At 38.5% G+C, this 24,205-nt stretch overlaps 2 protein-coding genes across 2 annotated transcripts in view; one reads left to right on the top strand and one right to left on the bottom strand.

Moving 5' to 3' along the window:
• Nucleotides 1-4,224: 4,224 nt before the first annotated feature.
• Nucleotides 4,225-15,089, bottom strand: slc14a2 (solute carrier family 14 member 2). Its single transcript, XM_036598741.1, has 10 exons — nt 14,901-15,089; nt 14,740-14,796; nt 13,864-14,047; nt 11,061-11,250; nt 10,852-10,980; nt 9,844-10,036; nt 8,212-8,359; nt 6,694-6,828; nt 6,518-6,567; nt 4,225-6,401 (listed from the first exon to the last, which is right to left on the bottom strand). The coding sequence occupies exons 1-10, from the start codon at nt 14,976-14,978 to the stop codon at nt 6,015-6,017; spliced, it is 1,551 nt and encodes a 516-aa protein (XP_036454634.1). The 5' UTR covers nt 14,979-15,089; the 3' UTR covers nt 4,225-6,014.
• cdk7 (cyclin-dependent kinase 7) overlaps nt 13,968-24,205 on the top strand; it is a 104,592-nt gene continuing 94,354 nt past the window's right edge. Inside the window, exon 1 of the mRNA XM_036598743.1 lies at nt 13,968-14,086. The gene's annotated coding sequence lies outside the window, so the exon portion shown is untranslated. The remainder of the gene's footprint in view (nt 14,087-24,205) is intronic.

Below are 24,205 nucleotides of genomic sequence, written 5' to 3'. Positions count from 1 at the left end.
TGATATTATGATATCAGTGGAGTACTGCTGTCCCCAGTAAAGTTACATATAATTTTTTATAGCTACATTACCCATAGCACAATTCACATTTAATGGCGAATCAAGACTCAGAGCAAGTTCTTCTTACCTAATTTCTTACCTATTTATAGCAACTCTTCCTTTACACTGTCTAAATTAGATAGCACTTTTGATCACTGGGGGGATTTTGGTATCCAGAACATAGATTCCTAGATTTCAAAAGTATGTGGACATCCCTACTAGTGATTGAGTTCCAGTGTTTCAGCCACACCCATTGCTAACAGATGTGTAAAATAAAGCAATCTGGCAGTAAAATGGGATGTGCTGAAGAGCTCAGTAACTTTAAGGGTGGCACTGTCATGGGATGCCACCTTTGCCACATTTCAGTTTGTGAAATTTCTGCCCCGCTTCATCTGCCCCGGTCAACTGTGAGTGCTATTATTGTGAAATGAAAATGTCTAGGAGCAACAACAGCTCAGACTACCAGAGTGGGGCTGCCGAGTGGTGAAGTGCATAGCATGTAAAAGTCACCCATTTCTTATTGCATCACTCACTACAGAGTTCCAAACTGACTCTGGATGCAACATCAGTACAAGAACTTTGCGTTAGGAGCTTCATGAAATGGGTTTCCATGGTCGAGCAGCTGCACACAAGCCTAAGTTCCCTATGTGCAGTGCCAAGCATTGGCTGGAGTGGTGTAAAACACACCACCACTGGACTCTGGAAGAGTGGAAATGTGTTCTCTTGAGTGATGAATTAAGCTTCACTATCTGGAAGTCTGATGGATGAATCTGGGCTTGGCGGATGCCAGAAGAATGCTACGTACAGGAATGCATAGTGCTAACAGTAAAGATTGGTGGTAGAGGGATAAAGGTCTGGGACTCCAGTGAAGGGTAATGTTAATGCTACAAAGACATTTTAGAGGATTATAAGCTTCCAACTTTGTGGCAACAGTTTGGGGAAGGCCCTCTCCTGTTCCAGCATGACAGTTCTCCTGTGCACAAAGTGAGTTCCATAAAGCCATGTTTTGACAAGTTTGGTGTGGAGGAAATCCAGTGGCCGGCAGAGCCCTGACCTCAACCCCACTGAACACCAGACATCAGTTCCTGACCTCACAAATGGTCTTTTGACTGAATGGGCACAAATTCCAGACACGCTCTAAAGTCTTGTGGAAAGCCTTCCCAGAAGAGTGGATGCTAATACAGCCACAAAGAGAAGCCGACTCCATATTAATGCCCTTGGTTTTGGAATGAAATGTCCATCAAGCTCATATAGTTGTGATGGTTAGGGGTCCACACACATCCCTCTATAAATGAGAGATCATATATGGACCTAATTTTGAAAATGCCAGACCTCCTAATCTTGATAAATAATTTAGGGTGAACATTTAAGGAGGGACAGAGTATATTCTAATTTAATGACTCATCATACAGTGGCTTTTAAAACTCTACCAGAGGAGGACTTGGGGACAAAAAAAACTGATGCCTGCATGGAAAGTATTGATACAGGTTTGAACGAATTTCAAAGCTGTTATCCAGTTGAAGATAGGACACCATGACACAAAGGTTAGACTACGTCAGACTTTGCCAAGTATTTCACCCTTATGCAGGCCTGGAGTCAAGAAGGGGTGTGGATGGGCTTAGTCTGCCCTTATAAGCCCCTCCCCTACACGCACACCTTGGTCTGCTGGAAATTGTGAGACTGTACAATAAATTGCTTCAAATGTACACAAGGCATGTTGGTAATTGATATATTTTAATTATCTTGAAGTTCCTATGTCATTGTTATAATCACTGGCATCACCGGGTTGCAAATTTTGCTCTTTACTAAAACAGCTTTTAAAAGACAATGTCAAAGCAAATGTCTACCTCTGTGCATGTCATCAAAGGTAAGATATAAGTGGTCCACTATATTTTATGCCAGTATGCTTTAGCTTAATATGCTAAAATGTGTTAAGAATATTCTACATTTAGAGAAGATTAAATTCATTTAGAAAACAAAATGAATGCCAGCCAAGTTGAAGGCATTTGGCCATCCCCAAGACTGAGATCCATTCTGATGTAGGTCATCAGAATGGATCTCAGTCTTCCACTTTAGAGCACTTCAGGTGGTAGTGGTGATAAGAGAGTGGGTTTAATGGGAAGGACTTCTCTGCTTACAGGTATAAATTTTGGGTATTCTTGCATGTAATAAAAGCAGTCATGTACTAACTCCTAAAAAAAGAGATACTTAATGAAATCTGTATTTCCGTGACTGAAGAGGAGGCGTGGGAATTATACAGTGCATCAGATACAAGCTTATTCTAGGGCATTTGGGGATAACATCTTAACCTGGGTCATCTAGATAAGATGGCCTTTACTGACTATGAGGCACGTGGTTGCTGGAAACTGAGATAATCACCCGCCTCCTTTATTAAGTTCTTTTACTAACTCTAGGCAGTTTATAACTTTGAACGCTGCCAGATTTTTATTCTTCAGGAAAGTAAGGGAGAGCGGAGAACACATTTTGTTTTTTTGAGCAAGATTAATGTTTTTTTATATACAAGTAACCCACACAGCTCTGCTACTTCACTTCCAGCACCTAACATTTGTGAACAATCCAATCAAAAGCAGAATGAATGCAAGGGTAATTGTAACAGTTGCTAAGAAGTCTAGTAAATTAATACAAAACACTATTCGTTCAGTACAATTGCATGATTTCTGGTCAGCACAATAAAACTGAGTATGTATTTTGTGTACATGACAACTTCCATACATTTTTGATTAATCTGTGAATTAAAAGTTCTAAAACATGAACATGAATATGAGGTTATCCCTTCCCTCATTGTTTACTTTAGGAGTATTAGTTGTAATACTGTGTTAAAACTAACCCTGCCGTGTGGAGGCAGTACTTTAGCCTGGCCATCTCTCAATATGAGTTGATTGTATGTTTCAAAACAGTACAAAATGGTGTGAATTCTGTGATGTATACATACAACAATGTAACAGACTAAATCAGTATCTAAGTCAGTATACAAGTCAGTTATTAAGTTGAGATATTACTGTGCTGTATCTATCAATCACAAAGACATGTGACGAGCATGTGATGAATGTGGTGTGATGATCCTAAAAGCACTGCAATGCAGAAAGCAAAAGTAGGCCTTCTAATCTTGAATATCTTCAAAAAGACATTCAACTGTAGCGCCATCTACATATCTTAACTGCATGTCAGCAGTTAGACACGTGAATGTCTTCTCATCAGAGTAGGCGTTTAACAAGACTGACAGCAAACAGCATTTTTCTACAGTACATTTCAGCCCACAGATGGGAAGATCTATATCACGGAGGAAAATCAGTGTTTCCTAAACAGAAGCTTGTGGTACAGCCCCGTTCATCCACCCACCCCTCAGCAAGCGTCACATGATGGCCTGTTTACAGAAGTATGTGGCCTGAATGGAGTTCATGAGCAGGACACCAGCGTGTGTGAACATTGGCGTAATTGCTGAATATACAGTGAAGAGATTTTGTTTTTCTTATTTAAAATACTTCAAATTTACACATTTTTTACACAGTGCTTTTTACAGCATTAATATGTAAATCTTTTCTCAATACACCTGCATACACTTATGAAAAGTAATTCTGATCAACCCCCAGTAAAAGTCAGCTGTTCCTGTAGCTGTTCCTGGCATTTCGGGAATGCATGGGTCAGGAAAATCCTTAAACGTTGATCAGAGGATAAGAAGAAAAGTGATTGTGAGTTCGAGACCATGAGGTCTATTAGCAACATAAAAAAGCTGGAAGTTTCTAGCAGGTACTGGTCACTCCTTACATGTGACAACAATCCCCTCATATTCCACATATGTCTGGGTTATTAAATATATTAGAAAAACAAGCCATTTTTCATGTAAAACCATCTAGAGTTTGCAAAAAGTACATTAAATCACCCAAATGAGACAAAGGCTGAAGTTTCTGGCCTGAGTTCTAAAAGATATATGTAGCGCAATGACAACACAGCTCATTAACCAAAGAACATCATGCCTACTGTGAAGCATGGTGGAAGCATCATGTCTTAGGGCTGCTAAAATTGTTAAGTTTAGGTGTTGTTATTATTATTATTAAAGCCGCTTGTATTAAATACAAAAATTAGTTCAGCAAAGTATTAGCTGTGGAGGTGTGCACACTTTTATTTATTGTTTCTTTTACTGCAATTTTCAGTAAGGTTTGTAGACTTTTCACATCCAATGCACATTATTTTACACTAATTACACTTTATTTGAGCATTTGTACAGTTGAGCACTGGTGTATGTTTGAACATTGTGGCAGGAATATATTTTGTATTATAGACTGATAAAAACTAAATAAATATAATGTTACAGAATACAAAAAAGTATTTAATGCGTATTACAAAACCACTGAATAACTTATCTCTTTCTTTTCTTGTCTTTTCCCCAATATAGACATACAGATATAGAAAAAATCATATGAAATGATCCAGAAAAATGAAACAAAGAAATTGCAGGATTCATTACAAACTATGAAAAGGCAATCTTAACCTTTCATACAATGGTACATTGTGTAGCTTTGAGTTTGATGCTTGTCCAGTAAGTGCAATTCATTTCTGTGTGAGGAAAATACTGCTGAGACATATATGAGTAAACAGAATGAAAGCAATGCATAACTGAAGAGTTACGAATTGTGGCCACTGTTCCCTTCCAGAAAGGCTGTGGTTCATTCTTGGCATGTCCTCCAAAGTCAGCATAAAGACTGGGTGTCTTGCGTGTAGTTAGCAGGATCATTACAATGTGTGACAGCCACGACGAGCACATAACATCACTTGGAAGAAGTGTTGATCTTTCAAGCACATCATATAATAAAGACAGTCACTCAAAGTACATAGATAGTCCAGTTCTGGAATTGCCTGCAGTAGCACTTGTCTGCACTCTGAACAATCTGAACACTCGAATATGTTCTAACACAAAGTATACAAAGAAAATATGTACACTCAGAAAAAGGTGCTATGTAGAACCATTTTAAAAGGGTTCTTTATAGAACTATATACAACAGGTTCTCAATTGAGATTATACACAAAACTAATAGGCCTCATGTAATAACTGATCATAATAATCTTGTGGAAGCATCTGTAACATAATGAGAATGACACACATAAGAAGAATCATTTATGCATTACTAAGGGTTCTTTGAGTTATGCTACAGAGCAGGGTAACCAGTCCGGGTCCTGGAAATCTACCACCCTGGAGTGTTTATCTCCAACCCTACTCAAGTACACCTGCCTCTAATATACAGATTTTCCTGAAGGCTTTCAGAAAAATCTGAATATTAGAAGCAGGCATGATCTGAGCTCTCCAGGGTGGCAGACCTCCAGGACCAGGATTGGGCACCCCTGCCATAGAACATTCAGTTTCGGTTGCCTTAAACAGTAGCTCAAATTAGTCCTCAGGGCCTCCCATACGATCCACACTTTTGCTGTAACCCAACTCGCAACGCATAAGGATAGAGCAAGAGATGCTTTAAAAAGACATTTACGAGTGTGAAAAACTTTTTAAAGGTTTAAAGAACCTTAATATAATGTAAAGATTCTATACCAGTTTCGGGGTTCGTCCTAGAACCTGTACATTATGTGGAGATTCTTTATATATTAAAAAGGTTCTACAAACTCACAAATCTCTCTCTAAAAAAGCTTCCATTGAAAGCTTTTTAGGGAACCAAAATTGGTTCTTAATGCAAAGAAAAGAGTGTATATAACCACTGAGTTTACTAAAGAACCCCGTTTTTAAGGAGTGTAGTTAATGCACTAAGATGAATGTGTGCCTTAAAAGCGGAAACTTTCAGTATAAAACGGTCTCTAAGATATTAAGAAAATCTAGCATTCGTTGTCCTTATTTGACCCAGAGTTGATGTTTATGTTAAGATCTAGAGATTATGTTCTCATGCAGTCTGTTGGTGTATATGGGCACTGAGTAGGCGGAAACTCTTTCAGCAACCCAAATAAGTGCAGATTCATAATGCAGATAGTTCTACAGCAGTCGTTTCTGTGCTGACAGCAACAGTTTCATTTTCTGGAAAATTCTCTTCGTCACTGGTGTCTGTCACCGTCCTCTCTGCGCTGGCCTCCGGTTGCTCCTGCTCTTGACTTCCTATGGTAATCTTTACCTCCTCCTCTTTTTCCATCTGTGCCTCCTTCTCCTGCAGTTGCACCCCCTCTTGGGCTTTCGCCAGCTTCTCAGCTCTCTCTTCCTTCTTCATCTTCCAGAAGTAGATGAGGTTTTTCTCAGGGTACGCCACTTTGGCCAGCGGCAGCTTATAGATGGTTTTCGTCTCCGTGGTGATCAAGAGGAAAGTGAGGGCGGACAGGCAGAACGGCCAAGTGCATGCAGGGAGGCCAAACTGAGGAGGACGACGTTAGAGAAATGATTGATTATGAAACAGGCTTGGTAGGGACCACACAAGTTCAACAACATCTAGACCAGTTGTGTTGCCAGAGTGAATAATACAATACTTACAGTGGCCATCACGTTGGAAATAGCGGAGCCAAGGTAGGCGCAGAAAAAGGCTGAGGGGAAATGAGAAATGAAATGAAGGTCATTAGCGTGTAGCTGATAGCATGGCAAATGGCTCTTACATAACCAGAATCATTTAGCACTGAGGAAATAGGAAATTGGTATGATAGGGAGCATACCACAGACTACAGCCAGGAGATGGGTCTGCCATGTGAGAGCGTAGAACATTCCGCCAATCGCAATGCAAGCTAAAACACAGTTATATCCCCACAGTCCAGAGTAGATGTTCTCAAATGGTGCAGCAAGAGCGAGACCTGAAACAAACATAATGAAAGGTCGTTTGATTGTAGGTATTAGAATTAGGGCGTTTGTTTTTTGGGGTTGTTAAAAGGTCAACTGACCCATCCATGCACTGCATACAAAACGCTGGCAAAAATCCTATTCAACCTAATGCAACATTGTGGCATACAACCCCATTTTTTGTTACAACACATACATTTAAAGAGTGCTATTCTTTTAAGTGCTATTTATTTTGTTTGCATGTTAAAGGTTAGTAGGGTTGCCACATTAGCCCTGTAACATTTCTGCACCATGTTCAGCATGGAGCAGATGTTTGTTCACTGGAGCTGGTGATTGTGGAAAATGTTTACAGTGGTGCTACAAACCATGACAACGCAGCACACCCACTTGCTGGCATGTGTGCATGTTTAGCTTGTTGCTAACTAATTTACTGTTAGCAAACTATTTCAATGTTATCTACAGCTAACATGACTTATCTAGCCTTTTTATTTATAGTGATTTTCACCTATCCATTGTTTTATTACTCTGTAGATGTTGACATTACTATACTCTGATAGCCGTGAAGGAATTTTTCCACAAAGCATTTGTTTTATTTAGTCTGGGTTCCCAAATTGTTGTATGTTTGGTGTTCTCCAAGTATTCTGAACACATCCTCAGTAAATAACTGTCTGTAAGGCAATAGCATTTTACCCAGCGTTTACGCACTTCTGTTTCTTGTGAAAAGGGCCTATCAGCCCTGTTCTTTGAATATAAATGGACTGATCAGATAAAAAGGAGCTGAAATGAAAATGTTTGCATGCCAGGCCATTTTGTGTCCAGTAATGAAATCCATTTTTCCTGGACAACCAAAATTCAGTATGATCTAGGAAAATCCTGGATGGGTGGCAATGCCACAGGTCACACTGTTCTGATGTGTGACTGAGTGAACTTAGTATAGTGATAAATTTGTCATCATTTTCAGTCTACCTAGTTTTGAGGGTTTTTTTTTTAGCTACAACAACATAGTCCAGCTTGGTAGCATAGAATTTTAACCTGGATCCACCCTTCATGTAAATTTTAATTAAATGTTTTAAAATGTAAGATTGAAACATGCTGCACTGCTCACATCAGTAAGCCATGACCTATCCGTACAGCTTGCTCAGCCCATCTTGATTGTGCATGAGTGAGCACTAAAGAGAAGCCTTTATACAGTAATGCTGTAAAGCTTGAATAGCATGGCAACCGTTGTTACAACACAGCGCATTAATGGGTGGAGCCTGGAGAGGTCAGTTAGAATTGGAACTTACATTATGAGAAACTACTTAAATTTGCTCTAAACTTTAATTTAGTTACAGCAGAAGCCATTATGACTGCTGCCAGAGTAGATCAGAAAACATGCCCTGATGAGGCAGACTTACCTGACACCATACCGATAGCTGAACCAATAACTGCATGCACACAAGTGATTGGTGAAGAAATAAAGAGGGCAATGATGAATATGCCTCCTGTCCAAGCATTGTCACAGCCATAGACCTGCCCGACACCCACCGGAATGGATTGAAAGAGCTAGAGAGAAAACATAAAGGGAAATGGTCATTTTCGGTGGGAAGCTGTGCACTGGAGCATGACTTAATTTTCTGAAGTTCATTTTGCCTGACATGTTCATCTGAAGTCTGATATGGCATGGTGCCTCGCACAAAATGCTGACTGTCAGAAAATGTGGCAATTCCAGCTCACTGGAATTCAGCACTAATAGTACCAGCATCTTCTGAACAACGTGTTAAGCTTGTGACCTCATTATCAGTTCAGAAGATTCTAGAACAGCAGCACATATCCTGGATGCTGCCCTTAAAGGGCCCAGAGGTTGTTTTTTTTTGTGAGGTCTACTTTACTTAGTTTATTCAACAAAAACAGTGATAATTCATTTTTACATAACCATTTTCCTACTTCTCTTTATCTCTTAGAATTAAACATTCTGTTTTTGTTACAGTCTTTAAGACTGATTTATGCATATGACTTCTGTTCCGATTGGCTGCCCTTTAAAAAACATTCTAGGCTAAATTACACCTTTAAATGTGAATGGTTTTCATGGCATTACAAAGAAGCTTAGTTTCCAAGTTACCTGGACTACGTGAACTGGGGGAATGAATGGTATGTATTGAAATTGTAAGCCAGAAACATACTCAAATATAAGTGCTCTGAGTTATGCAAGCACGGTTTTGCGCACTGCTGCATTTTACAATTAAAAATGATCTGCTCAAGCATAAGCTACATTCTGAACGTTCCAACAAGCAGTGCTATAGGAACATCCAGGCATGGTCAAGTTGCCTTGTACCACCAGCGTGCTTTCTCCCTGTCAACTGGGAGATATCAGTTCAGCTAATCTTCTTATCATGTTGCAGTGCTGCCTAGTGCACTTTCCTGAAACAACTGTCCCTATATTGAGGTTAATCTGAAGCAATCAAGCCCATTCTTTGTATACAAATGGTGTGACTGAATAAAAAGAAGCTGTGCAAACACACTGTTAGTGTATGAAAATGCTGGGATTCTGGGACGTTTTGTGTCCAGGAAACAGATTTAATTTTTTCCTTGACAGACAACCGAAGGATGATGCAGGAAAATCTTGGACAGGTGGCAACCCTGCTTGCAGGACTGGCTTGCACATATAAACACATGTATGATACATCATTATCTCTTCATTACAATAGAACAAATAAAGCAGCACACATTCCTCTACTGTCCACATGTTTAGTTGTTGTGGTTGTTGGAAGGACAGTAGATTCCATTCACAGACACTTTGATTTGCCCTCCTCCTTAAGTGTTTTAACCTCCACAGTAATATAAGAACATGCATTCAGTTTGTACAGAAGGATCATGTGTTTGCAATGCGCTGGCCGAGTGCTGTCATTCGCATTTGCATACGAGTTGAGTCTGTTTCTGGCTTAATAATATTTACATTTTACATCAACTCTTGTCTTTAAAAAAGCAAGGGAAACTGACACGATTTGGGCACTTTAAACATAAGTAAGAGAAAAAGGCAGCAATCTCACCAAAGCATAATCCAGCTCGGACCAGGTAAGGTTGGGGAAAGAGGTGCGAGGCTGGAACAGAACCTGAGGGAAGTGCAGGTTGTAGTAGCCTGTAGCCACCATGTGCAGGCACACCAGGATGTTGAAAGGCAGAGTGAACACTGGCAGATCCCACCGACTGTTGATGGAGGCCAGGGCACTGGAGACAATTGGGCTGCAGGACATGAAATATTCAGGTTATTTACAGCTGTGAACAGGCTTTTGAGATTGTCTGTCATAGTTCTCAAGTCAAAGTTCTGACTGCCTTGTGGGCTTTGATACTACTGCATGCTGCTCAATGTTTTTTCTTGTGTGTGTGGAGTACAGAGCCATTGAGGACTTTTTTCTCTATTTCAAGGCAGCTCTGACTGGTGAGGAGGAACACAGGAACAGTATTATGTTTTTCAGTGAATACAAAGTCCATGGAAAGCATATGGGTGGTTATCAGTGGCCTTACATTATAGGATTAAGCCATATAAAAGCTGAAGCAATATAGCACAGCCTTCCTGGAAAATGACTGCTTTTTCCCTTTATTCAACACTGTGCATTGCTTTCTTTGTCTTTATCTTACAAAAGTCGCCCATAAAGGTTGTGATGTATAAAACAAAATAGAGGACTCTGAAAAAGACAAACTCATATTTAATCCTGTGCAGGCATCCAAAACCAGACCTGTGGGTTTGACATTTGATTAAGCCACCTTGCCTTTACCGTGACCAATGAGAGGCATTCCTCACATGTTGGTTTGTTCAGTCACTCTCAAGATCATATGACTTTGATTAAAGAAAAACACATCATGATAAACATTATCTATTTTCTATCTATCATCGTCATGAGTATGTCAGCGTGACCTCCCATGACTAGTTTTCTACCATTTTTCACTGCGCAAAAATGTCACTTCATTAGAAAAGCCATCAGACACACTGACACATTGAGTTACTATAGTGGCACAGGTTTCATCATTCACTTAACAATAAATGTCACAAAACTCACCATGCCATTGACATGAAGATATTGGGTAACAAAAGCCACCAGTACCAGTCCCCTGCGTTGGAGAAGACGGCCATCAAAAGACCAACCAGGATTCCATTATATCCATACAAGCCTGCTGCTATTGCACCCCTGAAAGAAATGGGACATTGACACCATGCTGGCAAAAACCCAGAAGTTATGGTGTTGCAGTTATAGAAGTGTAGAAGTACCGGTTTTGTTTCAGAATGAGGGCTGAGATAGTGGCAGATAAGGTGCCAATGAAGCCATTGAGAGCCACCCATCTGCTCTGGAGGATGAGTCCAGCAAAGATGATTAGTCCACTCAGGGGGTTGTTCACAAACATGACCTGTGCTGCCCCTCTCAGCACCCAATCCAAAATCTGAATGAGGATGAACTGACCTAGACACAATACATTTTACAAAGACACTGTTAGTCAGCACTGATTAAGAAACATAAAATAAAAGCTACAGCTATAAATAATATCCCTTTATACATCTTGTGCCAAGTTTTCTCCCTAATTTAGTCATTGACCGTCCCACCAATTAGCTATGCCTCCTCCTCCACACGATGCTAACATGCTAGGAAGGTGAACACTTGCAAGTGCTTCCTTAAAGACATGTGAAACCAGCTACTGTGTCTGTTCAACTGGTGCTCTTATAATGATGTTGGATTAAACAATAAAACAATAGAGTACCAGAGTACATCATAAAAGCTTTCCAGTGTTATAGCGTAATGCATGTTTACAGCCATTTTGTCTGCATGCATATATTGTTTCAACCCTGGGTGGGGATCCAAGCCCAAACAAATGGAGCTCCCAGGGGAGGAAGTGATGTCGGAGGGTCCACTGATAAGCATAGGAAGAGTGCAATTAAATCTGAAAATGCAACATTACTGATTTTGCGGTTTACTCGGATTGACCCGTTCCCCTGGCCCCCCCTATGCTGGCCTTTGTTCAGGCTTTAACAGGGTTAGCTTGAATACCATGAGTTAATGCTAATATTGATGATTGAATGTTAATACTGAACTTGAATACACTGAGTACACTTTACTTCCTGAAAGGCTTCAAAGATATAAATCTGCCTTCTTACACTAACAGACAGCTCGGCCTGGTCTGCAAACATGCTATCAGCTGTCATGTGGTGTCAGTCACTGTACCTGACAAGTGAGGGCTGAACACATGGAGACAAAAATCAGCCCTTCAATCAACAAACTGCCATGCATGAACGATTAAATAAATAGCAAGCATGTTCAGAATACACTTTGACTGTCACTGATCAGTATCTGTCTGACAGCATATTGAACGAGTCCCTGCAGACCTGTTTTATGAAACAGTGAGTTAATTTAATGGTTTTGACTTTCATCGACAATATCACATTGAAGCTAGATAGAAATCACAAAATGTCATCATTCTAATATGTTCAGGAATGTTTAAAGGTGCACAAGGTCTTTGAGGCATGTTAAGGTTGATGTATAAGTATTTATTTCATTTGCACATGAACAACACATTGATCACTGTTAGACCTGCATTTTTCAGTGAGGGCACTGGTGTAAATAACCTATTGTATTCCTGGTGTGCTCTGGCCAGAGAATCACAACAAAATGATTTAATGAGTCTTGCTGCGTTCTGAATGCACAAGTATGTGGGGCATTGCCATAGTGGTGTGGTTAGCATTGGGAGACCCCCCTGAAACACTGATCCATGTCTATTCAGCCTACAAAAGTTAAGCTCCACTCGTTCACACAGAGGTTTTAAGGAATTGTTTTAGTCCGGACTGCTTTGTGCTAGAGGCAAAATACAGGGTAGCTAATCAGAAGAGAGATCATTTACATAACTACATCAGTCCCAAAAGCACAGTAACAAAAACAGTCTTTTCATCCTAAGATATGTAAAAAGCTAATGTAAAGTAATGTAAAAAGAAGAATGACTGGTTTTGGTACAAAAAGCACACAAGCATTTTAAGTGGAGCCCAGCAGAAAAATCAAATGCAAAAAAAAAGGATATTGGCCTTTTCATGCAGCCTAGTGGAGGCAACAGCGCTATCAGCAGGTAAACTTCTCAAACTGACTTGAAACGCAGTGGGTAAATGTGTCTTAAGGTTGGACTTTATGCTTTAAACCCTAAAACTCTGGATTTATCTACAGTTATTAATCTTAAGTCGTGTTATTCAAGAAATACTAAATAAATAATAAATACGTAAGTAACGTTACTATGAAACGGATTAAAGGTAGTTAGCTAACTAGCTAGCTAACGTTAGTGGACCGCGAAATGTGCTCCTCGTGCCTGCGGACTCTGGTCAAACGTCGACTGTTTAACTTTTATTAAAATATTATTTAAAAACTAATAGATAATAAGGTAATAATTTAAACAAACTCAGTTTGGGGAACCTTAAACGTAAGTGGACTAATGTAACTCCTAAAGCTAAGCCTTTATCATAGACAACAGTTGCTAAGTTAGTCTTGTAGCTAATTAATGGAAGTCTTTAGCGATAGTCGATGGTGCTGTAATGTTAGCGTTAGCAATGTAACTTAGAAAACATGAAGCTAGCTATATTTAAAGGCTCGGCCTTTCTGTGAAAATGCGACGATATATTAATTTAATAGACTGTGTGGTCCTAAACATAGTATAAATTCATGATAAAAGTCCTTTTCCTGAGGTTCAGGTTTTGGACATTGAAAGTACGTTAGCTAGCTAGGTTAACTAATAGCTAACTAACGTTATGCGGACTCAGGGACGTTATAAAGCCCTGTAAGGACTTTGGCGGACCCCTAGTCGAAGGGCTTAGATGGTGGTAAGTGTAAGTCCAGCTAAGACACTCCCGGGAAGCTTTGGCTTAGCCTTGCCTTTATTTAGATATTTTATTACATTTTCAACTGTTTACTCAGTCACAAATAGAAGCGCTGCTCCTCTGTGCCAGGCTAATAATATCACAACATGCCATATCAACAAACAGGCATGGTACATTACAGCGTGTATAACTCTATATATAAACAAGCAGATAGGCTTAGCTTTACCTTTCATCCACTCTGCAAAGGGAGCCATGTCTCCAGCAAAGTAGGACACCAACCGGACGAGTTTGGCCTTCACCTTGGCCCTGGATGGAGAGCCGGTGGGGGTGCGCTGTTCGCTCTTCTCGGGGGCCTGAGCCTTCTTCTGCCCCGTCTGAGGAACCGTGTTCGCCATGAGTGGTTGCAGCTCCTGACGAAGACAGTGATTATTACTGCGTCCTCAAGAGTGGTGAGTTTATTTCATACCCTGAGACCCTTTCGAGACCCGTTCTCTTAAATACAGTCTACATTATACAATGTGCAGAACTACACTAAGGTTCAAAGTTGTCAAATCACTGTTCAACATCTAGATTCATTTTTGAAGAGTGGTGATCTTCAGGCAGATACATTGAGAAGAATTTACTAGACATAGTTCACTGTCATGTAAACCTTAAAATGTTGAATAAAATATAAAAAACCTTAGTGTTCATACAATTTCGGTCTACATTGCATAATTTATTATTAAAATTAAACCCTAGTTATTAATATTAACCTACAAGTTATTCTAAGTTATTTTTCAGGTTCTTCACAACCGCTTATGCCACTGATTTGCATGCTGCACCTGTGCCTGTTGCATTGCTCTCAGGCCTACATGTGATTTGCACAGGTTCTTTAAGTAACTTGTGTAACAGTGAATGTTACACAACAGCTGCAGACTAGCAAGTTCTAACTGTTTACTAAATTAGACTAGCAATTTATTACAGAGGCCATGTTTTGCTTCTGTAGGCTAATATACCCAGTAAATGGAGTTCACATGATGTGACTGATATTGTGGTATTTGATATTTAAAGTTCCTTTATAATTCTACATTTTTAAGATTGGTTTGCTGATTAGTTCTCTTACCTTAGAGTGCTCAGGAATGGATGTTCGGAAGAGATTTGTGATATTCGCTGGAATACCCTGTAGCAGGATTTAGGCAGGCTACAGTGAACTGTTATGAAAGGCTGTCAAAAATAAATAAACAGAACATAAATCAATTAATAGAAATGTAGAAATTTGCATACCCCTGAGATATGTGTTCTAGGCATAAATAGGGCTAGTTTTTTTTCTGCAAGTTCCTCCAGTAAGCAGCCACTGTGCATAAAAATCAATCTGAGTGGGGCCTTTATAGTAGACTTGTGAAAGCAAGGCTCCTCCTACTAGCACTTTGGAACTTAGGGAAATGAGCCATTGGGGCTAAATTCTTTCTTTCTTTCTCTCTCTCCTCTCTCTCTCTCTCTCTCTCTCTCTCTCTCTCTCTCTCTCTCTCTCTCTCTCTCTCTCTCTCCGTCTATCTCCCTTTCTCTTCCCCGTCTCTCTTTTTCTCTCTCTCTCTCTATAACTATATCTCTCTATGGATTATGTAACTGTTTGGAATGTTTTATTTCTGGTGTCTATGTTTTGTTCAGCGTAATTGTGTTCATATTGATTATATGTATATCATATATAATAGATATGGATATAAATATAGATAAATAGACAGATAGGTATACAGATATGTAGTAGGACATTAGGAAGCTTGAATTTAAGAAATTAAGGATTTTTAGATGTGCCCAGAATGATGAGCTGAGCCGCAGGAGATTCTGAAATGATAGAGAAAGCTGAATAACTGAGGTTATAAAAAATGTAAAGTAAAAAATGTACAGAATTCATTATATTTCAAAAGTGGGGATCAAATTTTAAGACAGATAACTTGACAAAAACAATGTAAATAGAAAATTACAGTATACAGAAGTGAATCACTTCATTCTTGAAATATTGAATATAATAGCTAAAAATACCTTTTGGTGTCTTGTAATATTAAATGTATGTAAAGTTATTATTGTATGTAAAATAGCTAATTTTGTTTGCATGACAAGTAGTAGTAATGTGTATATATAGATTGTTTGTTCAGTGCCTCTTTGTATGTTTTTTTTTTTCGCTGATAGTCCTCATGCTGTGTTTCTGCCTCCTCTAGGCCTCATTTGTTCAAGGCAAGAGTGGAAATTTCCCAAACTAAGTGCATGACATTCTCATGTATGAGAGGAAAGTTACTGGTATGTGTGCGTGTACGGTTCAGGCGTGAGGAGGGATGCCACCACATCTAGTGTCATCCTTATCTCATCTATACAACCTGCTGATGACACAGGGATGTAGATTCTCTTCCTTTAAAGGTGTATTAACAGTTTGCTTCTGCAAGCCTTCAGTGCTCTCATCAGCGTTTATTACTGTATTAGTGCTGCAGGAGAAATGCTCCAGTAAGTACGTTTTTACATCAGCAGAGAATATGTGATCAGACTGGTAGTAGACGAGAAGTGTTGAAGAAAGCTTTTCAGGTTTGGTGGCTCTCATTTGAAACATAGGAGTACAAAAAACAGTATGGGTGTGCAGATAAAAGAGAGATGAACAAAGAAATGATGAAAGGGGCAATGTGTTGTGCCTTTGTTCAGATAGTCTACCTGTACACCAAATTCAGAGGCTCTGGCTTACATAAGCAGAAGAAAATAAGAAAAAAAATGGAAATAGAGTTTTGTCTGGATTGGAAAAACAGAAAAGGAACGAGGGCAGTCAAAAATATTTAATCACTCGTTTCATTCATTTCTACAGAATACTTGACATGGAGGACCTCTTCAGAATTGATCCTACGGTACTTTTTAAAGTAACTCCACTAAACATGCTCAACTGTTTGTATGCAACCATCTCAGCCATCACATTGTCGTTTTATTCATCCTAGGCTAAAGCGTCTACAGCACATTAGCATGTATGCACCTTTCGTGCCCATTTGTCAATGCTCCCTTCAAATTCATTCCTTTTCGTTTTGCAATTAACTTAATGCCTTTATTTAATTGAATCAACTGTTACTTCACCCTAGAGCCACCAAACTTGATCTATAGCTTTCAGGGTATGCACACTTAATTATATAGCCAAGTGCCAGGGGGCTGACACACCCTTTTTTCTAATTTACACAGCCAAAGATGGAAAGGAAAAGGGTTTAAACTTTAACTATAAAGACAATAAGCATTGACTATACAAATGTTGGCTATATTTCTTTTCTTTTTCTTCAGTTCGTTGATGATATTGTTATTCCATGATTTATGCAAGTAAATGCAAGTTTTGTACACTGAATACAAGATTTACACAAGAAAATGATCTTTATTACCTTTATAATGCAGACAGGGCAGCCTGTCAACTTCTAAAACGCAAATATATTGCTGTCATAATACATCCCTGTATCGTGGAAATGGTATTTTTCACGAGAAAGTAAAAATATTCTTATCTTTTAATGGAAGAAATGTAACATTATAGTATTGCAAGTCATTTTAAATGGTTCCATTTGTCACTTTTTGGTAGGCTGACTAAAGTCAGTTTTCTGTTCACTTTATTTCTATATGTCTTTATTTGGTGCATAAGGTAGTCTATCAAGCCACATATCTCCACAGCTCCAAAGTTGGCTTAGAAGTTGGCTACATTTTCTGCTTATGCCCGATCCAGGTAATCCCAATTACAGATTTAGACTCATCAGTCCATAAAACCTCACTCCACAGGTCAGATGTCCAGTTGCAGTGTTCTAGCGCAAATTATCTTTTTTCATCTGTTTCTTCTTCTTGACAGCTACACATCCTTTCAGACTTATACTGTTGAGTTGTTTTTCATAGTGGAAGGATGGACAGAAACATTTGTGGATTGTTTCAGATCTGAAGCAAAGTGGAGCTTGATTTTCTCCTCTCGTAAAGATGAAAGCTGTAAGTACTGTTTATCTGATGGTGACAGTTTTCGTGGTCTAGCAGGTCTTGCAGGTGGTTGTTAGGAGGCCCATGTTCTCTGTATCTTTTAATCACTTTTTAAATTCCAGTTTTAGAAACTCCTGTTGTTTTTCTTTGACTTTCCTCTTCCGCACGCAAGTGAACTATCTTGTATCTAATCTCCTCAGAAACATCTTCTGAAAAATTAATAACTTGTACTTAATAGAACTTAAATAAATGAAAGGTGGTCTCTGGCTTTTGCCCAGTACTGTACGTCACAACTATATGAACAAGTATGTAGACAACAATAAAATACACTGAACAGTAGAGCTTTAGCTTTCCATGCGAACAGATTTCTGCTTTGAAATGGGTGTTCACTCCTTTTGACTGCTATGGCAGCTGAGACATTCTGCTTTGAAGAGTTTCTCATGGAAAGATCTATTCACACCAAAAGTATACTTAATACACGTTAAACAAGTGAAATATCAGGATATTTGCCTGAATGTCAGAGCTGCCCTTTGAAACATCACACTGTTACTCATTACTAGTGCTAATGGAGAGGGCACATGTTGGTCAGTGTTATTTGGAGTTAGCTAGATACAAAAGGGGGGGAACTACTGATGTATTGGTCAAACAGGATCTGTTTTGTTTCAGGTATGCCCTACATATGTTCATTGATACCAGTGTTCAGGTACTTCTCAAGAGTCCTAATACTTATTTAAACAGAAACTGATCCAGCACTGTGAACGTAGTGTTTGCTATTGCATAAAACCTCGTAATCCCACCTTGTACTTATTGTATATAATAGCTGACCTGAACATATGTTTATAATGTATGTTTATAAAAGCATTGTTGGTGATTTGTCTTCGCGGGCTAAATCAGTTCTTGGAAATATATGTGTATATTGTATGTGAAATGCCTACAGGTCCTATAACATATAGCATACACTAACAGTGGCCTGAAGAAGACATTAGTTGAAGCACGTAGCATTTCTAGTGCTGGGATGTGTTATGCAGGGCTTTATTTAATACGTATTATTCAAAATCACTACGTAATGAAGTAGTTAATAAAGTATGTGTAATTATTTGATAAAGTATGAAGGCTTTTTAGAAGCTGCTCGTCTGGAATTTCAGATGTTTGGAAGAAAACTCTTTTTGGGAACATTCTTTTTGTCTCTTTCAATCTAGCTTCCAAACCCTCATAACTCTAATAGTAATGCCTCTCAAGTAACGTGCTTTAATTAAAATTTTTTAAGCTGTTGTAATTGATGTGGATCTTCTTTTAGCCTTGTTTAACTTATAACCTTCAATGCCAGAATTGGCCTTGAAAAACTCTACTACGTAATTGTTTCATTAAAATTAAAGCCACATAGCTAGAATGCAGTGGATCATCCAAAACTGTCTGAGCATTTCTAAGATATTTTGAGCTGCATCGGGCTTGCTTGGCGACTCTATTCACTTTCAGTAGCCTATTTTTAACAGGAGGGCTGGTGCATGCCAAGGTACAAGCCAGCCCGCAGCTGGTGCATTCAGCCTCATGCCTGAAGCCGTTTGTGTTTTTCCACACTCAGACTACACATTCAGGTACAGGCTGTTACTTCATGTCAGTAAACATGACTGAGACTCAGGTAACAATGCAAGGCGTCTGTTGAGACATCCCAGACCTCAAAAGGCCACGTCAGATGAGAAGTATAGCAGACAACTCTGAAGATCTTTAGTAACTGTGGAAAGATTTCAGTATTGCATTGGTGGGGTGATCTAATTCCAGGATTTTCCTGCAGGATGGTCCAGTGTCTCACCTGAGATACCGGCCCATTTTTGTTAACACTTGAGGACCATCTAACACAGTTTCTGATATCTCACCCATCAGTGTATTTCACCTAGAAAGTCTATGGCTGCTTTGATGTTTATTTGTAGAATGTTACACTACCTCTGCTGTTGCTATACTATATGTCCAAAGGTTTGTAGACACCTGCTTATCCAGTGCTTCTTCTAAAATCAAGGGCTCTATTAAGTTTGATGCAGTAACATCCTCTACTTTTCTAGAAAGGCTACAGTAGATGTTGGAACATTTCTGTGTGAATTTGATTGCCTTAGATAATGTTGGATAATCAGTTTTGCATCACATACACCACTCCAGGTCACCCCAAAGGTGCTGGATGGAGCTCTATCACTCCAGAGAACACAGTTCCACTGCTCCACAGCCCAATGCTGGGGGATTTACATCCCTCTAGCTGACACTTGGCATTGGGCATGGTGACATTAGGCTCATATGTGGCTACTCCAGAGCATCCCATTCTATTGACAGCACTTTTCTCTGGAGATTATACAAGCTGTGTGTGTGCAATTGAATGCCTGTGTCAGTAATACCCTAAAGTAGCTGAATACACTAATTAGAAAGGATACTTTCGCACAGGGGTTGTGATTGTGTGTGTTTAAAAACAGCACCAGTTGTGTCAAAATGCTAGCAAAAACTGCGGAAACAGAAAAGCTTATCGGAATCGAATCAAATTTATAGTGATATCATTATTGTTCATTGTATTGCCCACACCTACCCTTACCCTGCTGCAGACTTAAAGGAAAATTTCACTGATATTTTAAAATTTCTACATAATTGCTAAGATATAAGCAACGTCATTCAGGGTGATTTGATGTGACATGGTGCATTGTAGAGGAACATAATGACACAGATTTCTTCTCAATTTTTTCAAGATCTCGTAATGTGACCTGCCAGTTCAAACATAGAGCTTGTTAATCTCAAAATAGCTGGCAGTTTGGAAGCTGCTTTTAAAATGTTGGCAAACACAGAATGATCTTGTAAGTGCAAAAGGTTGTTATATATATTATACCTCAGTATGAGTGATAAGTCAGTACATAGGTTAATTTGTGTGGCCGCTCAGGCTGCGAACTTGCATTAAACAGCAACATCTAATAAACTTAGAAACCTGGCTTGCCCAGCGAGGTGCATGTTTAGATTGGACTGGCGCTATACATTGGGATTCCCCTTTTCAGATGAAGTGAAGGCATTGTGCCAAAGCTAGAATAAAAGTGTGATTATAAGCAACCACAGAAAGAATCTAACTGCTGACAAACCCCAGACATATTCATTAGGGACTGTTATTGTTGGGCTAAAAATGTGAATTTTGTGATGCACTGCTGGATAAAAGATAAAATGTTTTTAAAAATGAAAAATCTTATGTTTCAAAGTATTTGTTTTATTTGAAATGTTATATAGTGTTTTTAAGTGTTAAAACCACATGTTCATCCTGAGGTAAATAGTTTTAAAACTTTCTACATCTGCCAGGGGGTTTTTGTTTAACAGACCACTTATTTAAAAGGCTCACATTACTAAGATGTGCATCACAGCCTCTTTATGAGTCCATTTAAATGTATTTTCTCAAAATAACTATAATTTGTTATTTACAACCGCTAAAACTCTCATTTTGCAAAAGTGTGCAACGTTAGTGCTCATAAAATTGGTAACTCCATTAAATGAAAAAGGTCATTAAATGATTTCATAATTGTTGGGGTGGTGTATTAATAGCTCTGTATGTAGAAACCATACTCTAATCTCTAATGCTGATTTTAGGTGTAATATTATTTAATAATTCTGGAATGTGGACAGTTTTAAAGGCTGCCTGCAGTTGCTTGTCAGAGTCTCAAAACACAAGACTGTTTTAAGCATGTTTAAAGGTGTCTGAGAGCAATACACATGGTCTTAATACGTTCTTTATGAGTTAATATATAAAAGTTGTTCATGAAGGGGTAAAGAGTTAGCGTAACATATGATGTTTAATGGACACTGTTCACATTTACTTTTACTTTTATAAAACATCAAATCAAAGTGTGGTCATTGTTGCATTGATGTTGCATTGAGGAATTTATTACATGTGTCATGCTGACAACAGACTAAACTTCCATTTATACTGCGGTTCTCTGTTAAGCTGTTTCAAAAAAGTGCAGTTCACAGAGTTTATATACAGTTTATGATGATTTTACCCTTAACCCTTAAAGATAGGATTCAGCTTATGCCCTATATATCTATAATTCTTATTTTTGAGGCTGTAATGATTTCAATACAGTGTCAAAAAATCATAAAAAATGCAAAACATTGAAAATTCAAAATTGTGTGCCCCTTGGTCTCTTCTGAGGTTCTCTTATTTTCCATGTTTTATGGTAACCACTTTGTGTTTTTGTATTGTTTATAGCTCAGTTGCACCACTTAATAAAATCAATATTTTGCACTTCTTTGCAATCTTTTGTTTTCCAAATCAATTTTTTATTTTTTGAGCCAATCCAAAGTAGCTTATAACTAGATTTCTGTAGAATCAAGACATTCTAACATAAAAATTGAAATAAAATATTGTGTCAAGCCTAAAAATATATGTATGGTTACACCCTTGCCATTTATCAGCTGACTTTCCTGGGAAGGTTATGCCTTAGAAAAAGAACCTGGTGATGAAACACTATTACTGCATTAGACGCCCTCTTGTGTCCATTACTCTTCTGCCCCTTATCTACACAGTAAGCCTTATTTACACTGTCCGAAAGGATTACTGTAATCATTCAGTTATAGCATGATTAAAATAGGAGTGCAGGCAGTTAGAACAATCAATCATTCACTGCCGCCTTTGAGCTGTATAGACTTACATAGCACCCTTTCTTTTAGTATTTATGATGTAATTAAGACCTCTTTGGTGTTCAGGTATGGGAAACAATTCCTCCACTCTTAAAAATGCGTGTTTTTAAATTGAACATACAGTCCTAGGAAAAAACTTTTAATTGGTGTATTACATTCACATTATGTGGAGGTTCTTTAAGCTTTAACAAGGTTCTCCAAACTCATCTCCAATCTCATTCACAGACCTGGTTCTTTAAAGATTCCTAAATTGAAAGCTTCTTTAGGGAACTAAAGCACTTAAAGCTTTCATATTTCAGAAAGGGGAGAAAATCAAGCTCCACTCTTGCTTCAGATCTGAAAAAATCCACAAGTGTTTCTGTCCATTGTTCCCTGTGAGAAGACATTGTTATAGGTCTGAGAAAAGGAAAGAGACAGAAAAAAAGAAAAGTTGCACTACAAATGGACATAAATGGACAGAACCCAGACCTCAGTATAATTCAGTATGTTCTTCTGCTACTTCTCGGAGAAGCAGAAAATGCAACCAACTTCCAAGACTGAACTTGGGAGGTGTGGAAAAATATCCCTGCAGATTTCTTTGAAGAACTGAAAGCAAGTCTCCTGAAAAATTGGAAACTGTAATAAAGGTAATTAGTGGACACACTACATACTGAAACATTTGATATTATGTAGTTGTTGAGGCTTCTTTGTAATTTTGTTAAATATATGGCTTCTGCTTTTATGCTTATGTTTTGACTGGAAATTAAATACATGAAGGGTGGTCTCTGACTTTTGCCATTTTTACATGACCACTGCCCAACTGCTCTTTATCCCTCAGAATTAAACAGGCTGGTTTTGTGACTGTGCCTTTAAGGCTGACATGTAAATGAACTCTGTTCTGATTGCATTGTTTTGGTCTTCATTTAAAAAGCAGTCTGGGCTGAAACACTCCTTATAACTTCAGCGTGAATGCTAGACTGCTGTAGGCTGAATAGGTGAATATAATTAATTGTTCTTTGTGACATCTGGTTTTGGCAGTTTTGTTTTCATATATGGACTGTATGGGCTGGGGAGTGAATTATGTGTTTGGAAATTTTAACAAGGTCTACTACATACCACATCAGATCTTTTATTCCTGTGGGGGTGTAATTCTGCTTCGTTTGAGAAAGCACAATTTGGGAAATAACACGGACGAGAATGCATATTGCAGCCTAATTAAGGCATATTTTACATACGTACAGTCGTATGCGAAAGTTTGGGCACACCTGGTCCATGAGTTTTAGATTTTTTTAGTGAAAGTAAGTTAACACATCCTTGCACATTTTAATGCACAATTACTTTTTGTTTATTTACTGAATTTAATATATTGGGGGGAAAAAAAAGTATTGCATGTACAAAGGTTATGGTGCATTTAATTTGTTTTACTTTTCCCTGATATGTTGAATTCAGCATCTAAATAGAAATTATGCTCTGAAATGAGCAGAAAAAATTAGGTGTGTTCCCTGTAGAGGATGTATTAACTTATTTCAAAACAACAAAACATGTCATTTGAATGGGGTGTTCAAACTTTTGCATATAGCTGTATATCTTAGAGGCCTATGCCTCCATCTAGCCATACAGCCTTATCAGCAGGCTTTAGAGACACTAATTTATGCCAAGTGGTGAAGAAAATTACAGCCAAACCTATTTACCCAAACTTTGGTCAATCTAATGCAAGACTTTTTGTAATCAGCTGCTCTTTTAATATTGCTGCCTATTTTTCCCCTCAATCCTCCCATGTTCTGCACAAACCTCCCACAAATGCATATATGTAAGAAGAAGAGAGACCCATTCTTCCTAATGTGTGCTGAAATATGACATTATCATGCACTCTTGGGCCTCTAGGAATAATAAAGCTCATTATGCAGGATGACTCAGCTCATTATGCAAGATGAAGCTTTCCAGCTCACACGTATCAAGAGCAACTGAAATAGCCAAATTGTTGCATCGAG

The sequence above is a fragment of the Colossoma macropomum genome, unplaced genomic scaffold (assembly GCF_904425465.1).
Source record: "Colossoma macropomum unplaced genomic scaffold, Colossoma_macropomum, whole genome shotgun sequence".
Classification (NCBI taxonomy): Eukaryota; Metazoa; Chordata; class Actinopteri; order Characiformes; family Serrasalmidae; genus Colossoma; species Colossoma macropomum.
This window is presented reverse-complemented; position numbering and strand designations above follow the sequence as displayed.

What these genes read in the sequence shown, in the direction of transcription:
- slc14a2 (XM_036598741.1), bottom strand. Translation starts at nt 14,978, where the DNA reads ATGCACAGTGGCTGCTTACTGGAGGAACTTGCAGAAAAAAAACTAGCC. An exon ending in CTAGAACACATATCTCAGGG is followed by an intron (nt 14,797 to 14,900) that starts GTATGCAAATTT and finishes ATCCTGCTACAG; the next exon opens with GGTATTCCAGCGAATATCAC. An exon ending in ATCTTCATGTCAATGGCATG is followed by an intron (nt 10,037 to 10,851) that starts GTGAGTTTTGTG and finishes CATGTCCTGCAG; the next exon opens with CCCAATTGTCTCCAGTGCCC.